A 17,210-nucleotide genomic window follows, 5' to 3' on the forward strand; every position below is an offset into this window, starting at 1 on the left:
GTGCTATCCACGTACCCCATTTTACTTCTCACACACACCTTAATAATTTATGTCCGTTGATCTTCTTCAATTCATCCAATTCGACGGCCGAAAATTTAAAAGGTGTGTGAGAAGTAAAATGGGGTGTGTGGATATCACACCCCTATTTTTAATTTTGGGTGTTCATAGAGGTTTTAAGGTGCAATATTTCTTGCAGTTGTGGATTAGTTTGGTGGTCAGGATCTTCCTCTTCAATTCACTGTATTTTAAATTTAAATTAACTCCCTTCCTTTAGTGTAGGTTAATAGAAAATATTGCTTTTAATAAATAAAAATGCAATATTATTTATTTATGTAAAAGTTGTCTTCACAATTACATAGTACGATAATAAATCATGAAAATTTTACTATACTTCCATACATGACAATCATTAAAAGAATCGTTAGCTGAATATAAGAGACTGAATTAAAAAAATAAAAAATCTAACGATTAAGAATTTCAATTACGCATCACACCAACATACAAAAAAAACACCAAGAAATCAACCCAACTCAGAAAACCAGATGACCGTCATGGGCAGCACCATGCACCCATTTGGAACCAGGTAGAGTCGCAACTTACAAGACAGTGGTATTTGTGTCTGTAAGTGACACCTTTTGAGACTAGGTGGGGGTTTGCCACTTTTGTAGCCAAATGGGGGCACCAAGTTCAGCCTTTGTTGAATAAAATGAAAGGCTTTGGGGCATCTCCATTTACTACAATGCTGCTTTTTTTTTCTTTTTTTTTTTTTTACTATTGCCCTTTTTGCAAAGGAATTAATACATACAAAAAAATGTGTGACAAACCCCCAAAACCACTATGAACTCAACTTCCATACCATAACAACCATCATAGAGTGCTTCAGTAATTGAGGCGAATTTCAGAACTTGTATTTTACTTAATTGGTTTTGGATTCAATTTTTAGCGTTGGTGAATCACATGATGATGACCAGGTGAAAGCTGAAATGCTTCTGTAAGTCTTTCCAGTATTTAAAAAGGTGAATTACCGTGACTTCACTACCAATATTCCCTTTAAAATAAAATAAAAATAAAAATAAAAAACTTCCATACCATACCAATATTCATCTGAAATATATTTTGAATAACCAGATGATAAAAAATGCATAATGACTCGTCGGGAATTTGATATTGACAATGAAGAATTAATGGATGAGCGTTTGTATTTAATCTCTAACATTTGATGTCAAGTTCAATATTGTATGACCATAAACTTTCAGTCATCTGGTACCGACAGAACGAAGCTCTAATATTATTTAAATTCGACATGACTTGGTGGCCTATATGTGAATGATACATTTGCGGACAAGTTTACCTAACAAGTACTTGTGTTCGCAGATTTTTTTGAAAAGAAATCAGTCAACAGTGTAAGGAATATGTTAAGATATCAACTTTAATTGCTACTTAATATTACGGTTTAATGATGTTTTTTTTTACTTGTAAGTAAGAGATATTAAGCTCGATTTTTGCTAAAGACGAATTCGGAATTACATTATTACTAGCTCATTGTTAGGCTAAGTTTACTTCTTTTAATATAGATAATATTTTGTAAAAAAATAAAATAAAATAAAATATCAACTTCAATTTGTTTTGCATCTTTTGTTTGGCTGCTAATTTTCATTTCAAACGAGCTGGATTGGATCACCTGTATACGTCGGAAATTGTGTATTTTGGGCTCCTTTTGATCTGGGTTTGAAGGACACCAAGGCCCAATTATTAACCTTCATAGAAATTATGGGCTTGTGCTGGATCTTGGCTCAGTTATCTTTTATTTTTATTTTTTTGTTTTATTAACTACTGGTATTAATTTTCAATAGCACTAGGGTTGAGTGAAATTAGTTTTTCAGAATGTCTTAGGTCCAAAATATATGTTAATGACGAGTTAGATAACAGTTAAGTTTCGATTGAGTTCGAGTTGATCAAACCCAAGTTACACCCCTATTTTAATTGGAGAAATATCTTGGGCTTATTTTTGTTGTTTATTTGGGCCTATGGGCGTATTATGAAAAGAATCAGAAACCTCAGAAAAGCCATTTTATTCCTGCAACCGCATTTCCATCCCCAACCGCTCCACCGCGAAACTCCCATGCTCCTCCACGTCCAAATGGGTGGCGCCAGCAATCGTTTCTTCACCATCCTCTCCACCACCACCACCAGCCACCCTTTCCACCGCTTCCCTTCTCTTCTCCGCCTCTCCCGCCAATACAAACCCCCACTCTTCCCCTCCTCCCTCTCTTTCCTTTCCCACCGTCACTCCCTCCCTTCCCGCCCCTCCTCCTCCGCCTCATCTTTCCCTCCCGGTTCCTCTCACCATTTCCATTCCCACTCCCCCGTTTCCTCCGCCTACCCTTCTTCTTCCGCCGACTCCGCCACTTTCCGAGCCTCGCACCCCTGGCCCGAGTGGTCCCACCTCCTTAACTCTCTCTCCGCCGCCGGATACAACGGAGTCAACGGCCAAGATGAGTTCACAGCTGCGGTCCGGGATTTGCCCGAGGACTTTATGCGTGCTGCCAGTGTTTGCTTGGCGTTTGCTAGGCAAAGAGCTGGCCTTTTGAGGTAATGTTTTATATGCTTCTCTTTCAATCAGTAAAAGTCTTGAAATTTTTACCAGTGGGTGAATTGCGTGTGGTTTTCGATGCAGGTTGCTTTCGAGGCGAGATTTAGAGGTTGTGGTGGAGAATGGGACGTCATTTCTGTTCCAGAATGGCGATGTTTCGGCGAGGCGAATGAGATTGTTTCTCGGCCAAGGCAGTACCAATGTGAGCTTTTAACTCTGTGAATGCTCTTTAATTTTAGTTTAAGTGAAATGGTTTGTTCACTGTTTTCGGTCTCGTTTGAGATTGCTTCTCTAGAAAGCATTTCTGCTCATAAGCAATTATGCTTGAAGTTCTTTTGTTATAAACATGTCAAAATTCAATAATCCACGTGCTTGAAGCAGCACTGAGCAGGTGCTTCTCTAGAAGCCACTTCTATGACCTAGAAGCGCTTTTTTAAGTTTTTCTGTGAAACATTGTTAGAAGCGCTTTTGGATGTTGGGAAACAAATTTATCCCCTCCAATAGCAATCCCAAACAGGCCTTTAATCAGATATACAACATACAAAATCTGTAGTCCAATGTAGTCAAACAAACATTACTCCTACAGAAATCAAACTTAAATTATAGTTTTCTGTAACTTTTTCAAGCAAAATTTCAATACTGTGTCAATTGGATTCCTCAGCATATATAGATTTCCCTGAGTCAAGCACTATGCCAAAACCACCGGAAATAGGAATGTGTTCTGCAAAAGTACAAAAGCTAATGTTCTTTGGGGAAAATCTTTTTTATTTTGTTCTTTGAAGAGTATCTGTGCTATACGTATATGCTAATATACTGTTGAGCTGAAAATTTTCGGTGGACTGAAAGAAAGAGAAAAAAGAAAGGTTATATTGGTGATCTTGAAAACTTTCCATTTGGAAGCCCAATTGATTTTAACATTTATGTTAATTTTGATGTAAATATACTAAGACTTTTATGGGTTTATCTCAATTTTTGTTTTTATGACTTCTGCAATGGCGTTCTAGGATTCATATAGCCGACCCCACTTAGTGGGAAAAGGCTTTGTTGTTGTTGATGACTTCTGCATGATTTAGATATCTTCTAATTCATCGGTTTTATATGAGATACACTTTCTTAGGTACATTTAAGTTACGTTCTACTAACCAATCGATTTTTATTTCGCATAATAGGCCTTGGACATTGATAAAGCACAAACGATTGATTTGATGAGATTTATATTGAGTTATGCTAGCAATCCTGTTTTTTCTTCAGAGAGAAACAATCTCTATAATAGAGAAATTGTTGAATCATCTGTTCGTACTCTGTTGAGTGAAATGGCCAAGCTCTGTTATAGTGTTCCAGATTCGAACTCTATTGGGTCAATGCAGAGTCGATCCTCTGATAACTTTGGAGAATCTGCTAGGCCTTTTGAAATGAAAAGAGGTGATTGGATTTGCCAGAGGTAGAGTCCTATAGGCTTATTTGTCAATTTCCATCTGTCTTCTTTTCTTTTGTTTCATGTTTGTATGGCGTTCTGTTCATGAGCAGGTGTAATTTCATGAACTTTGCAAGAAATATGAAATGCCTTGAGTGCGAGGAGGCACGACCAAAGAGGGAGCTGACTGGCAAGGAGTGGGAGTGTCCTCAGTGAGTTTTGCATTTTTATTTCATCTCTTTTTTGGGTTTTCTGTCTTTTACTGATTAATTGATGATGAAATAACTTCTTTCTCAGATGTGATTTTTTTAACTATGGGAGAAACATGGTATGTTTGAGGTGTGATTGCAAGCGCCCTGGAGAGGTCTCACGTGGTTCCACTAATGATGGTTTAGATATGGGATATGTAAATATGGGTGACAAAAGTCAGGCTAACATTGATAGCAGGCTGGCCGCTAATGAAGAGAAGGCACAGCGGTGGTTTAGTAAGATTTCTCAGCTAGACAGTACTTCAGACATGAGCAGCGCTGTATCTGATGAAGATTTTCCTGAAATAATGCCATTGAGAAAAGGAGTAAACAGATTTGTTGTGAGCACAAGGAAGACTCCATTAGAGAGGAGGCTGGCCAATGCTCAATACCAAAGAAACATGGATAATGAGGGTAATTACCAAGGCAAGGATCTGCAATCTGGGAGTGTGAATAGGTCACTTGGTCGTACACCCAACAGGACTTTAGATGAAATTCTCGGCCGTGTTAATACAAGTACGAATCCCAGACAAAATGTTGGAACTGATACTCCCTCTTCTATATCAAGCTCAGTTTCCTCGGAATATGGACAACCTAGAGGGGGGAATTCCAATTATCCCCAATTTGTGCCATTACCCGCTGATTCGTTTGCCAAGAAACCTGAGAATTCGAGTGTGGAGGAGAGTATGCAGCTGTCTGAGAAGCTTCCGGAACAGGCTGGGAGCAAGGATGAAGAAAGAGACCAAGCTGAAAAATCTGAGAGATGGTTTAAGAGGGTTGCAGAGTTGCACGATGTTACCAATCTTGCAAGCGCAATTTCAGATGAGGACTTTCCTGAAATTATGCCAATGCGTAAAGGAGAGAATCGATTTGTTGTCAGCAAAAAGAAAGATCGGTCTTTGACTACTCCGGCATACAAGAGACGTACAGCTACTGAACAAGCTAACAATGGCAATTATGTTCCCTTCGTCCCATTCCCACCCGACTACTTTGCTAAAAAAAAGAACCAGCAGACAGATTTGACTAACAAGATTGCTGATGAATCAACTTCAACTACGATGCCAGATAACTCTTCAGACAGTTTGGTTGATGCTAGACCTCACGTGCAACAGGTGAAAAATCAGCAAACCAATGTGCCAAGCTGGTATTCAGAAAATTCGGGACAAAATCAGTTCGGGGATTCTGCCCCAAGTTTTGCTAATTCTAGCTCATACGGCATGGATGGATTGAACATTGGATCTTCTGGGAAAGTGAAGTCTAACCAGACAGCAAGTTCAACAGGAAATTCACCGCAGCAATCCAATGATCAGAACATTAGACAGGGCTGGAGTGGGAAAAGCTTGGAGGGGTCAGCAGTGAAGGAACCAGATCCTTTAGACATGTCAGAGGAGGCGAAGGCAGAGAGATGGTTCAAGCGCGTTGCGCAGATAAAGGACATCTCAGAGCTGAGTCAGATTCCCGATGAAGATTTCCCGTCAATAATGCCAATGCGTAAAGGGGTGAATAGGTTTGTTGTCAGCAAGCGGAAAACGCCGTTGGAGAGGAGGTTGACATCTCCACAACACAGAAAAAATCTTCCTGTTGTAAGCTCTGATCCAGCAAAGGAAAGAGATAGTGACTGAGTATCACAAAAAAGACTTGCACTTAGTTGTTTTTGGAAGATGAGATTATTGTTTTTTTTCTCATATTAATTTTTAATAATTGTATTTTTTGGGTTGCCTTCCAAACTGTGTATAAAGATATACATTTCTTCTGGTTATGCAGTTGCCTGGATTGGAGCTAAATACATTTTTCATGTTGAGTCATGGGACTAACGCTAGGTGAGGGCAATTTGGCAAATTGGATGGTTGGTTAGGTTTTAAAAGTTTATGTGCATTTTTTTTATACAATTTAAAGAAGCCAAATTACATAATGAACCAACAAGGTATTTACTTTATAATTAAGTGAGTTGAAAATGAGACAGGATCGTAAATTTAGTGGCAAAAATAAAGTTTAGGTGATTATATTCCAAAAAAAAAACTAAAAGTCACTTGTAGATCTGTTTATTAACTTTTAAAGTACTGATAATAATTTCTTTTTTAATATGTGGGGCTAAAAAAGAAGTGTGAGATCATTTGTAAGTCTATTTAGCCTCCAATAAGGGCATAACCATATTATTTCTCTGGTTATGTGACGAGAGAACAGAAGAAAAAATATAGTAAAACGGTCAAATGACAGGAATTTCTCGTTATTTACCTTTTCTCGTTTTTGTAAGGGAGTAATCTATGCACACGCTTTTTTACTTCTTCACACCTCTTCTAGCTATAACCTTTAATTCTCTTTTGATTTGTCTATCCAATAACTAAAAACAAAACAAAGGCCTACAAAAATAAAAAAATGATGGGAAAAAATATCTCCTATTTGTATTATCCTTATGGCTTTTCGGCCGGCCATACCCGAACTACTAATCTAATTGCCTTTTTAATCAAAAAAGACGTGGCCAATCATTTACCATACTTGAAGTGGAACATTACTTGCATGTTAAAATTTGGAACATGTACTTTTAACAACAACCATGTCTTTTCTTTCACATCCAACTCAGCTCCCGATTTCTTCTCCACATGCCGCCTCAAATTTTCTCAGCAAAATGGAGAAATCCGACGACAACCCTCGTATCTGCCTTGAACTTCATCGTCTTCCTCGTCTTTGACTTTCTCGACACCTTTCTCTGCGTCGTTTACAGATACATTGACGAGTTGTTCGAAGGGCAGGAGGCCTCCAGCTGTTACTGCACAGACAAGGAAGAACAGGAGGCGAGGAGGAATGGCGATGGAGAAGAAGGTGAGGAACTTTCGCTTTCAGAGACATTGTACGAGAGGAAAAACGTTTTTAGGAAAATGGGGTTTCTTGGATTTGCGAAAAAATGGAGGAAAAGTAAAAGTGAAAATCCAGGAAAGGTAAAAAACCAGAAAAATAGGTGGTCGGACTGTGGATGTCAGTCTTGTGTTTCATGGACCAATGATGCTGCCCAGAAGCTTCACTTTGTCATTGGGGAGCCTGAGCCTTCTTCACAAGGTATTTTCATGTTTTTTTTTTCAGCTACAGTTTCATGACGGGAAATGATTTCCGCACTTTTTTTTTTTTTTTCTAACAATTTCCGTCTTGATTTTTCTTTGACTTGTTCAATCCAAATGCTAGAATAAACAATGTTGTGCAAGGCGAGTGCAGAAATCTTTTTTTTTTTTTTTTTTAAATTTCAGAACTTTGTGGCTTTCTAAAGACTTGCTAATTTTATAGCTTGCATACGGATAAAGGAAAATTAAGAAATATTTATGCTTTGCTTTTGGGGTGTGATATCCACACACCCCATTTTACTTCTCACACATCTTTTTAATTTTCGGCCGTCGGATAGGATGAATTGAAGAAGATCAACGGACATAAATTATCAAGAGATGTGTGAGAAGTAAAATGGGGTGTGTGGGTCACACCCCTTGCTTTTTTGTCAGTTTTGGTAGTAACTTGTGTTAACTGTTCAATTGGATGGGAATGTCGTATCTTTTTGGTTGTCTCCAGAAAGTCAGTCATGTTGAAATTTACGTAATAATGTGTTTTTAGACTTTCAGTTAGGTACTTCGCTTACATTTGGAGGAACAGAATTATTGACTTTACGATTTCTTTTCTTCTTGTTGTCGAAAGTACCTGTATTCTATTGGATGGAATCGGAGTAGGATTGATCCCTCCAAATTCTCCTCCTTCCCCTCCAATCCTCTCCTATTTGAACGGTGAAAATAAGTCGCGTTAACATCTTGAGTTGACTTTATATAGAGAGAGAGAAAAGGAGGAAGGTGAGAGAGATGGGAGGGGAGGGGAGAGAATCCTGCTCTAATGGAATTTCATTTTCTTAGCACCAGAAAGTTAACATGTTATAATTTAGGGTAATAAGTTGGTTGTGTGCATGTTGAGATTAGTCCTAAAGGACAACATTTTCAGATCAAGTTAGTGACAAATTATTAGGATGAATGTTCAATCACTACTATAAGGCCATTTAGATTGATAAACTCGGGTTTCAAAACTAGTTTTGATATTGAATGATCCGCTTTCTCCGTCTGAACTCCTTCCTTTTTTCGGCCTTTAGATTGAATAAATCACGGAAAAGTTGAGAAACAGAATTATGGCATAAGATAATTGCTCATATTGTTGCCATTTGATATTTGACAGCCCTCACTGATGAGGATTGCAGAGGAAAGCCACCGGAGAATGTGATATTCCTGCACGGGTTTCTTTGTTCTTCCTCGTTTTGGACAGAAACCGTCTTCCCGAATCTTTCAGAACATGGGAAACGTAATTACAGATTGTTCGCCGTAGACCTGTTGGGATTTGGAAGAAGCCCAAAGCCAAGGGACTGTTTCTATACTTTGAAGGATCAATTGGAAATGATTGAGAAATCTGTGATTTGTCCATTCCAGTTGAGCTCCTTCCATTTGGTTGCACATTCCATGGGTTGTTTAATAGCAATTGCTTTAGCTGCTAAGCACCCCGAATTAGTAAAATCAGTCACCCTTGTAGCACCTGTAAGTTCATGAATCCTTTAGTATACATACCATTTCGTCTATTTTCTTTGTCATTTTTAGGGCTTGTTTGGAATTGCTTTTCGAGAAGCACTTCTTCTCCTAAGGGCTAATGCTAGAAGCTTTTTTAGCCTTTCTGGAAGCAGTCCCAGACAGACTTTTAGACATGCATGTTTGATTGAATTGTTATGTGGATTTATGATTTGTAGCCTTACTTCCCTTCTAAAGATGGAGATAGCTTAAGAGTGCTTGAAAAACTTGCTGCAAGGAAACTATGGCCACCGTTCGTGTTTGGAACGTCATTTATGTCATGGTATGAACACCTGGGTCGATGCGTCTGTTTTCTTGTATGCCGACACCACAGGACTTGGGAGACAATCGCAAAGCTACTTACCCGGAGAAGGTAACTAAACCCTGAACCTTGAACCCTAAACCCTAGAAAAGAAGAAAAAAATACCGCAAAACGCACAATTTTCTTAGTTCCTTCTTCATTTGAAAAAACATGTCATAGTAAGCTTGTGTTATGTTGCACATTGAAGAATGTTAAGTGGTTCCACTACTAATTGTCGTTAACCTCCTAACCCGTGACATTTCCTTGACAGGGATCTTCATTTTATGGCTGTGGACTTCACTAGGCACACCCACCATTCAGCTTGGCACACCATGCACAATGTGATATGTGGGGGAGCAAAGTTAATGGAAGGTTACTTGCAAGTTTTGAGCAAAGCTGGGGTTAAAATTTGTGTTATCCATGGTGATAGAGACAATGTTGTTCCCATGGAGTGCAGCAACAACATTCAGATGGCGGCTCCTGACGCAGAGGTTAACATTGTCAAAAATACTAATCACAATTCTGTGATCTTTGGTAGAGAGCGAGATTTTACTCGGCATGTAGAACATATTTGGGAATCGAACTCAGGACGTTGAATGTATGATAAATGCTCTTAAGTATGAAGCATGAATTAGGTTCTTTTGAATTTGCAAAAAAGAATAAACTACATAAAAATTGAAGTGAACTGAAGTTTGAAAATGTAGCTTTCTTATGTAGTTTTCTTTCTTTTTCTTAGTTTAGAAGGGAGAGGTATTTCTTCTAGAAGGATCATGTGAACGATGTCATTTCGTTCTTTAAAAGGTTGTTCACACGTGCTTCTTACCTTCACGGTGTTTACACGTTAATAAAAAATCAGGATTTAATTGCTATATTTATATCACTTAGAATATTCAGAAATAATTTATGCAAATCAAATTCATAATCTATTGCATCACAAGCATGAGCAATGATAGATTGAAGATGAAACATTGGTTATAAAAACTTGGAACTAATCAAGGCAAATTGTAGACATTTTGTTCAAGACAATTTAAGACCCATTACCATATCTTTATAATAGTAACGCCTCAAAGCATAAGGTTTTAGCGAGTCACAATTGTATTGAACTCTCTCCGTTATGAAGTCTTTAATTCAGGTCTTTGTAGAGTAAGTCACTTTAATTCATTAACCAATAAATCAAGGATAATGTTATTCACACATTCATTTTTACCTCCCACACACTTGTTAATGTTTTGTGATTAATCTTTTTCAATTTATTTCATTCAAAGGTTAAAAATTAAGAAGGATGTATGAGAAGTAAAAGGTTTAAATTTATTTAAGTTAAAAAGACAAAAAATCGCGTCATTTGACTCATTTCAATATAAATTTGAACAATCACATCTCATTGTGATTTGAATGAATTGAAATCACAATGAAAAACTAAGAAACATGTGTTCCCACATTTTGCTGTCAGTTTGTGCTTGATACTAGCGGAAAACATGTTCCACACATGGCACCACATGGTCCATATTTTGCCACCACTTGTAACGTGTGCAACATTTCATATGGTATTAAATAAACGAACTTTAATAAAAAGTTCATGTTACTGTTTATTTTAATGAAAAATCATATTTTTACACTAAAAAGTTAATTCTGGTACTATTCACTTTACCCATTATTTTGTCCTTATCGTTAAAACTCAAAGTTTTCAAGTTATTTTCATTAGTTTTCCTATTAAATAAACTAGTAAAAGTGTCGGCACGATGTTACGGGTGTTTAACATGTTTTGGAAATACATATTCATAGTTATCAAAAGAATGACAACGTTATTTCCAAAACAAAAAAAAAGAATGACAGCGTTCAACTGCTCAGAAATGCTATGAGATTATATACATATGTCCATAGTTATCAGAAAGTTGCCACTGCCCATTGGTTCAATGTTCACAAAGATTTTTGTTTGGTCTTGCTTGTTGCGAATGAGCATCTTTCTCCCCGTCATCATGTTGTTAAAGTGGAATTGGTTTCTGTAAGCACTTAACAAGAAGAACTATGTATTTAACTCACACCGAACTTCATCAAATAAACAGAAAAATGTTAACCATGTGTTTTCTTCATGGTCAGTTTGTGACAGGCGTTAGCCGATGAGGTTGGCAACTTGGCATGATAACTTGATATCGAACTCGTTGTTCACAGAGTCAAATCTAAGACTTCCCATTTATAAGTCAAGAGAAAAATTAATAAACTGTAATACTCGGTGCCAAAGTCAAGCATAATCTAATGACTTTGAACTTTGTATTTTTAGATGGAGATAGGCTCAGATCCTCCAAAAAGTAAAGAGAGACTTGCATGCACCCGAGATCACGCTAGAGCCTTAAGAGAGGATTTACACGCACTTGATAATGAAATTGTGACGTTATCTCAAAGGTAATGAGGCGTTTTCATGTGTAAAGAAAATTGTAGTTTCGTTCATGGTCAGTTTGTGACGGGCGTTGGCTTCATATTTTGGAAATCCAAGTACCATTTGAACCATTTGGAATTTATATGCAGTTCCCTAGTTGGCTACATCCAGAAGGCAATATTTGGAAGATTTTATTGGTTTTTTAGATAAAGTGGTTTTTGAGATTGACATAACTCCTTATTTTGGTCTCTGAAATTTAAAACAAATAGAAACGGTCCCTGAGTTTGTCCACTGTCAATCATTTTGTAAAATTCAGAGACAAATCAATGGATTTTCAGTTTAAGAATCAAACCTAAACTGAGGTGAAAGTTCAGAGACGAAACAAAATTTTATTCTAAAACGAAAATATCACTAAACTAAGAGCTAGGTCTATTAGACGCTCGGGACATACTAACTAGATTGTCCAATTCTAAACTCAAAAAGCTTGTATAGTATTTCAAAAAGAGCAATGGTTCAAACCCTTTCATTCCATTTCTGTAATATCATTTCTACTCAACCGAGGAAAATAAAAAGTTGTTTATACTACAACAACAACAAAATCTTATCTCACTAAATGGGTTCGGCTGTATGACTCCTAGAACGTCACTGCACTCGGTTTTGTTTCTACAAAATATAAAATAAAAAACCAAAAGAAAACGAAACCGTGAAAAAATTAATTGCCCAGAAGAATATTTGGACATCTCACTTGTTTAGTCTCCTTTGACATGCTGCCGCACAAGCATAAAGCCCAATGATGCAACGATGCCAACCAGATACCCAACAATTGCTCCATAACTCACACAAATAGGCCATTCCTGCAGAAGAGAATACCATATCTTCAGACCTCAACAGAAAAGGAGAACAAGCCAATAAAGTGGATGATCCGAATGACCGTACATGTTACTCGGACATTCAACAACATAACAAATCATGTTCATGTTTCTGAAGAAACTAGAGAGAATTAAATATGGCAAAGGTGCTACTTTTGAGGATTCCCCAGAACAGATTGAACTAAATACACGGCAGCCTTTCAATTTTCTGAGAAACAGAAGGATTACAAGATGGAACAACTTTATAGAAGTTTAAACAATATGCGAACACTGCTGAAACATGGGCCACCAACCTATGTTGCATAATATGGGATATGATAAGTTGACATGGTTATACAATAAATCTCCAAAAAGTAGGATGCAGACACATAACACCCAATCTATTGATTCCAACCCATTGTTTGTGCATCACATTCTTCATTAATCAGCTATCATGAGTTATGCGACTCTTATACCCCAAGAACACTAGTCAAGAAAAGAAAACTGGTTTGACACACTGTCAGCCCAACATTATTGGCTCTCAAGATTGGACAATTTGGACGGTTCTCAGAAGGCTGCCAAATTTTGCAATAATAGCTAATGGCATACATTACATCATCACCTAACCTATGGTGAATTAAAATGTTTTCTGACAGAACAGAAATGTACATATCGATATTGATTATTGAACAGTTCAATTTCCAAATAAGTGCGATAGAAAGCACAGAAGAAGAAGATATACAATTTAAAGAGAAAGTTTCCACAAGAAGCGAATAAAGAAAGAAAACCAATCTTGCAAAAGAACTAAAAGCACAGTAATATAGTGGAAACAAGAAAAAGCATAAAGATATTACCTGCCATGGACGTTCCCAGTCAAGCGGCATTGGAAAAGCCCCAAACCAAGCACCAATAACAGCTCCATGTGCTGGTAGACAAATCATATAATCCACAGGTTCAATAAGCCTGCAAGTACAAGGTAGAACCAATAGCTAGTATAAGTTTAGAACACCTACATTCCCTGATGGAATCAAATTTCAGTATATATGTACTCTACCCAATCAAAGATTCAAATGATATGAACATGGCTAAAAATGAGAGGAAAGAAGCAAATGAGGATAGGAAACTTGCTTTGTAAATGCAAATATACGTTGCCAATCTGTCCATGATGAGCCAAATACAGATGCTGCAGGCGCAATCTGCCCAAAACACACAAATCGAGTTTTATAAGAAAGAGAATTAAACTATTTAATTCATGTACAAGTAAGAACTGCATTTCTTAAAGAAAAAATGTCATTAAAGGTTATTTCAAGAATGAGTGTCAGATATTAACAAGTAATATAGAATACTGGAGTGAAGCTTAAAGAAAGTTGAAGAATTGCATCCAAGATACTATGAAAGTAGAAGTAAAAATTTTCTAAAACTTGGAAATGCAATGTAGAGGAAACTTACAGTGAACAATGACATTACAAGAGACCAGTTAATGGTCCTTGGTAGATACCTGTGTCAAAAAGGAAACAGGAAAAAATTACGACTGATTGTACTATAACTCAATCTATTAAAAGGTGAATCAGATCATCGGAACAGTTAATAACACATCTATTTCTGTAATTCTGAAAAACATGAATCCACAGTTGAGGTTGAATAGTTACCAAATCCTCGAGAAGTCAAACATAAACCTATCCACCATGACTAGTTTGACATTCTTTTGTCAACCAAAAAAAAAGAGCACATGCAAAGAAGTGATTTGAGTTCCAAAAAGGAAGGTGGATAGTGTACCTTATACAATGATGAAGTGACGGAATTCTAGTTTTGTTCATAGGAAGAAAGGGTGCAAATCTATCCCCTTCCAACCTCAACTTGTGACTTCTAGTTTCAGAATTACGGTTATTAATGAAATTGGCTATTGAGCACTTAGTTCACATACTGGATGCCAGCAGGTGCGCCCAACACTATTGCTCCTAAAGCATTTATCAGAGCCCCTACAGAACGGGTAAGACATAATTAATTGTTATAGTTTCTTGATGAATAGTATCACAAATTAGTTAAACAGTTTAAACTAAACCCTAGAATAATTAAAACAGAGTGGTGGCCATTTTTGTGCAACATAATAATGAAAATTCCTGAAATGGAGCTTCTTGGGTGACTGAAGCAGGACTAGAGATCACTAGTCGCAGCAATGAACTTGCATTTCTTTTGTCAGAATTTAATCTGAATCCATTAGAACCAAATAGCTAGCGTATTTAAACGTTATATACGACAATGCTTTTAGAACAGAGCAGAATCAGTGAAAAATATACACCAGAGCACAAGTGAAAAGTTGGATTACGGACTAACCAGCAGGAAGTCCTAGCAGGCCACGCCCTACCGCTTTGAAGTACTGTAAAATCACATCGAAGACTATAAGAGAAACTACAACAGACCAAAAGTCAAAAGGAAAGAAATAAATTCATGGAAGGCTTGTTGGGTTGCTGAGGAAACAGAAGAAATCTCATTTTCCTATGCTTCCCCACATTTCACATCCGTTTCTCAGCTACCAAATAGAATAACAAAAGCATAACAACTTACAGAGCATCGTTCATGGTCCTTCCTATACCGGCTGTAAAGAAGAATCACAGCTGGGCATTCGAAAACCTTCAAGAGAAAAACAAAATCCCAGAACAAATAAAACAGAAGAACAATATAATCATAAAGAATTGAAAGAAAAAAAAAATTCAATATTTTCGAGATTAAATCGAAAAGTCAGAGTATAGAAGAAGGTACCCACCCAGATCAAACGGAGAGTAAGAGAAGGATGGGAGGTGAGGCTGATGGAGTGGACATTGTGGGCCACCCAGAAAGCTACCGCCAATCCGAAGCCAGAAATCAAGTGGACCACCAGTGCCTCCGCCTTGGATATTGCTTTCGAGGAGGGTTTAGCGGCCATCTCTTTGTTCTTCTTCTGCTTCATTTGCTGCTTTTTGAAATAAGCTGCTTCTGCCAAAAGTAATCTGCTTTAATTGTTGGGTCGATTCGACTGTGTGCTGTGGTTGGAGAATATGAGAGATCTGAAGCAGAAGAAGAGGGAGAGTGGTGGTCAGGACAAGGTTGTCTCAGGATCCCATTCTTTTTTTTTTTTTTTGGTCAAATTGAGCCCATTGGTTTTGGCTTATTAGCATTGTATCTGTCGTGGTCCATTATTATTGTTGGGCTATTCTTTCTTTTTGCACACGGAAAATTATGTTTATAATCGTCTCTGGACACCTTGTTTCTTTGCACCACCCTTCTCAATTTGTAGCCTATACAGCCCTAGGCAAAGAACGATTCTCAAAGGACCTCCATAGGCCTTTTTTCCACACCTCGGGTGGTCCCAGGATCACCCCAGTCCCTCTGGGGATCAGCCCCTAATCTACCTACAGGTTACCTTTGATTTGGTGGATGGGGGCCAGCCATGGTGTTTCAGCAAGAGAGAGAGATGAAGATTATGAAAAATGTCGCTGCACAGCCACTACCAGTGGCAAGGATGACGACCACTAAATTCAAGGAGCGCCATTTTGAGGTTGATGAACTCGCCAGCGACTGGTGGTGGTTATGCTGGCATAGCTTCTTCAACCTTTATTATAGCTATGCCGGCACAACCACCACCAGTCGCCCGCGAGTTCACCAACCTCAAAGCAGCCCTCTTTCAAACAATAATCTTTCCGGACGTTTCCCAATTCAAGTGCTCAGTTTAACTATTTCTCCAATGAATTTGGGTTGGTAATATTATTCTCATTCTACAACATAATATCAATTCTGGACAAAAACTAACAATGAGGCTTGGAAAAGCAGAAAATTACAACAAAACTACAAACTTCAATACCAAAATTTCCATGATAACAATGTAGAATTGAATGCACCGATTAACCTCGCAATCTAAAATTAACCCAACTCAAAAAACTAGAAAAATAAATAAATAAAAAAAAAACTTAAGGATGCCACAATCAAATTAAATTCTAAATTGGGAATAATTTTCTTGATAAACCCTAAAAATCAAGACTATTGAAGGCACAATTCAGACAAAATTACGACTTTCATTATAAACCAAACAAAATAATAATTGGGAGAATGATAAACAGCTCAATCAGCTAACGACGAAGAACCACTGAATCAGAGAGAGAGAGAGAGAGAGAGAGAGAGAGAGAGAGAGAGAGAGGAGAGAGAAGCTAACCTCGCCTGGTTTAGTGAGAGGGTGACAGAGTGAAATGAAATCGGAACCGGAGCGAATGCTTTTGCAGTTGCATCGAGAAGAAGAGGACCCATATGGCTTTGCGTGTGCGGGGAATCCGGGTATGGGCTTGGAGCGGGTTTGAATCCGGGCATGGTCTTGGAGCGGATTATGTTACTCTTTTGTCTGTTTAACCTTTTCGTGAATGTCACCTGGTGAAGGTAGTTGATTTTGTTGTACATCTTCTCCCGATTTTTTTGTGAGGAAGTTAAAAGATTTTCAAATTATGTTCGTTCATCGTACATCGTACGGTTAAAAATTATTTTAAATTATTTTATTTAAAATTAAACATAAATAATATCTGATGAAAATTAGTCGCACAATGTCTGATGAACAAACATAATTTAAAGATTCTCGAAATCCTCGTAAAGAAGATTCGGAGAGGATCCTTATTCATATTTGTAGGAATGACCCACCAACTTTACTTTATTTTGAAATTTTGAATGTCACTATCAGTACTTTCTGTTTTGTTAGTATTTTCCACATCACGTAATACAAAATTTAAATAGTGAAATTTAATGACATCATTCATTTAAATCGAAGATTTTCGAACATAACGAAGAAAAATACCACTACGCGTAATGCTACATAAAAAACAAGGCAAAATTTCAC

The 17,210-nt window shown here is 37.4% G+C and overlaps 3 protein-coding genes across 4 annotated transcripts; 2 read left to right on the forward strand and 1 right to left on the reverse strand.

Annotated features, from left to right (window-relative positions):
• Nucleotides 1-2,058: 2,058 nt before the first annotated feature.
• On the forward strand, nucleotides 2,059-6,039 carry LOC126593457 (zinc finger protein VAR3, chloroplastic). The gene is made up of 5 exons (XM_050259534.1): nucleotides 2,059-2,592; nucleotides 2,678-2,795; nucleotides 3,763-4,034; nucleotides 4,121-4,219; nucleotides 4,305-6,039. The coding sequence occupies exons 1-5, from the start codon at nucleotides 2,123-2,125 to the stop codon at nucleotides 5,875-5,877; spliced, it is 2,532 nt and encodes an 843-aa protein (XP_050115491.1). The 5' UTR covers nucleotides 2,059-2,122; the 3' UTR covers nucleotides 5,878-6,039.
• Nucleotides 6,040-6,787: 748 nt separating this feature from the next.
• Nucleotides 6,788-9,832, forward strand: LOC126593458 (probable lysophospholipase BODYGUARD 4). The gene is made up of 4 exons (XM_050259536.1): nucleotides 6,788-7,309; nucleotides 8,453-8,805; nucleotides 9,012-9,205; nucleotides 9,405-9,832. Exons 1-4 carry the CDS (start codon nucleotides 6,856-6,858, stop codon nucleotides 9,727-9,729), a joined length of 1,326 nt encoding a protein of 441 aa, XP_050115493.1. The 5' UTR covers nucleotides 6,788-6,855; the 3' UTR covers nucleotides 9,730-9,832.
• A 2,169-nt stretch (nucleotides 9,833-12,001) lies between these two features.
• On the reverse strand, nucleotides 12,002-16,707 carry LOC126593459 (glycosylphosphatidylinositol anchor biosynthesis protein 11). Of its 2 annotated transcripts, none has more exons than XM_050259537.1 (9): nucleotides 16,542-16,707; nucleotides 15,120-15,399; nucleotides 14,921-14,986; nucleotides 14,690-14,732; nucleotides 14,280-14,334; nucleotides 13,805-13,853; nucleotides 13,484-13,551; nucleotides 13,210-13,318; nucleotides 12,002-12,361 (listed from the first exon to the last, which is right to left on the reverse strand). In XM_050259537.1, the coding sequence occupies exons 2-9, from the start codon at nucleotides 15,300-15,302 to the stop codon at nucleotides 12,257-12,259; spliced, it is 678 nt and encodes a 225-aa protein (XP_050115494.1). In that variant the 5' UTR covers nucleotides 15,303-15,399; nucleotides 16,542-16,707; the 3' UTR covers nucleotides 12,002-12,256. The 2 variants fall into 2 exon arrangements, with proteins under 2 accessions (XP_050115494.1, XP_050115495.1); XM_050259538.1 differs by having other exon boundaries at nucleotides 15,120-15,328; nucleotides 16,542-16,631.
• Nucleotides 16,708-17,210: the final 503 nt, after the last annotated feature.

This window comes from Malus sylvestris, chromosome 12 (assembly GCF_916048215.2).
Source record: "Malus sylvestris chromosome 12, drMalSylv7.2, whole genome shotgun sequence".
NCBI classification, from domain to species: Eukaryota; Viridiplantae; Streptophyta; class Magnoliopsida; order Rosales; family Rosaceae; genus Malus; species Malus sylvestris.

Bases quoted from the DNA above. Each gene is read 5' to 3' on its own strand.
- LOC126593457 (XM_050259534.1), top strand. From the start codon at position 2,123: ATGCTCCTCCACGTCCAAATGGGTGGCGCCAGCAATCGTTTCTTCACC. The intron at 2,593-2,677 runs GTAATGTTTTAT...TTTTCGATGCAG, and splicing joins CAAAGAGCTGGCCTTTTGAG to GTTGCTTTCGAGGCGAGATT. The intron at 4,035-4,120 runs GTAGAGTCCTAT...GTTCATGAGCAG, and splicing joins GGTGATTGGATTTGCCAGAG to GTGTAATTTCATGAACTTTG.
- LOC126593458 (XM_050259536.1), top strand. From the start codon at position 6,856: ATGCCGCCTCAAATTTTCTCAGCAAAATGGAGAAATCCGACGACAACC. The intron at 7,310-8,452 runs GTATTTTCATGT...GATATTTGACAG, and splicing joins GCCTGAGCCTTCTTCACAAG to CCCTCACTGATGAGGATTGC. The intron at 9,206-9,404 runs GTAACTAAACCC...TTTCCTTGACAG, and splicing joins AAGCTACTTACCCGGAGAAG to GGATCTTCATTTTATGGCTG.
- LOC126593459 (XM_050259537.1), bottom strand. From the start codon at position 15,302: ATGAAGCAGAAGAAGAACAAAGAGATGGCCGCTAAACCCTCCTCGAAA. The intron at 14,733-14,920 runs GTAAGTTGTTAT...GTGATTTTACAG, and splicing joins AGGACCATGAACGATGCTCT to TACTTCAAAGCGGTAGGGCG. The intron at 13,854-14,279 runs GTATGTGAACTA...TTTTTGACACAG, and splicing joins GGCGCACCTGCTGGCATCCA to GTATCTACCAAGGACCATTA.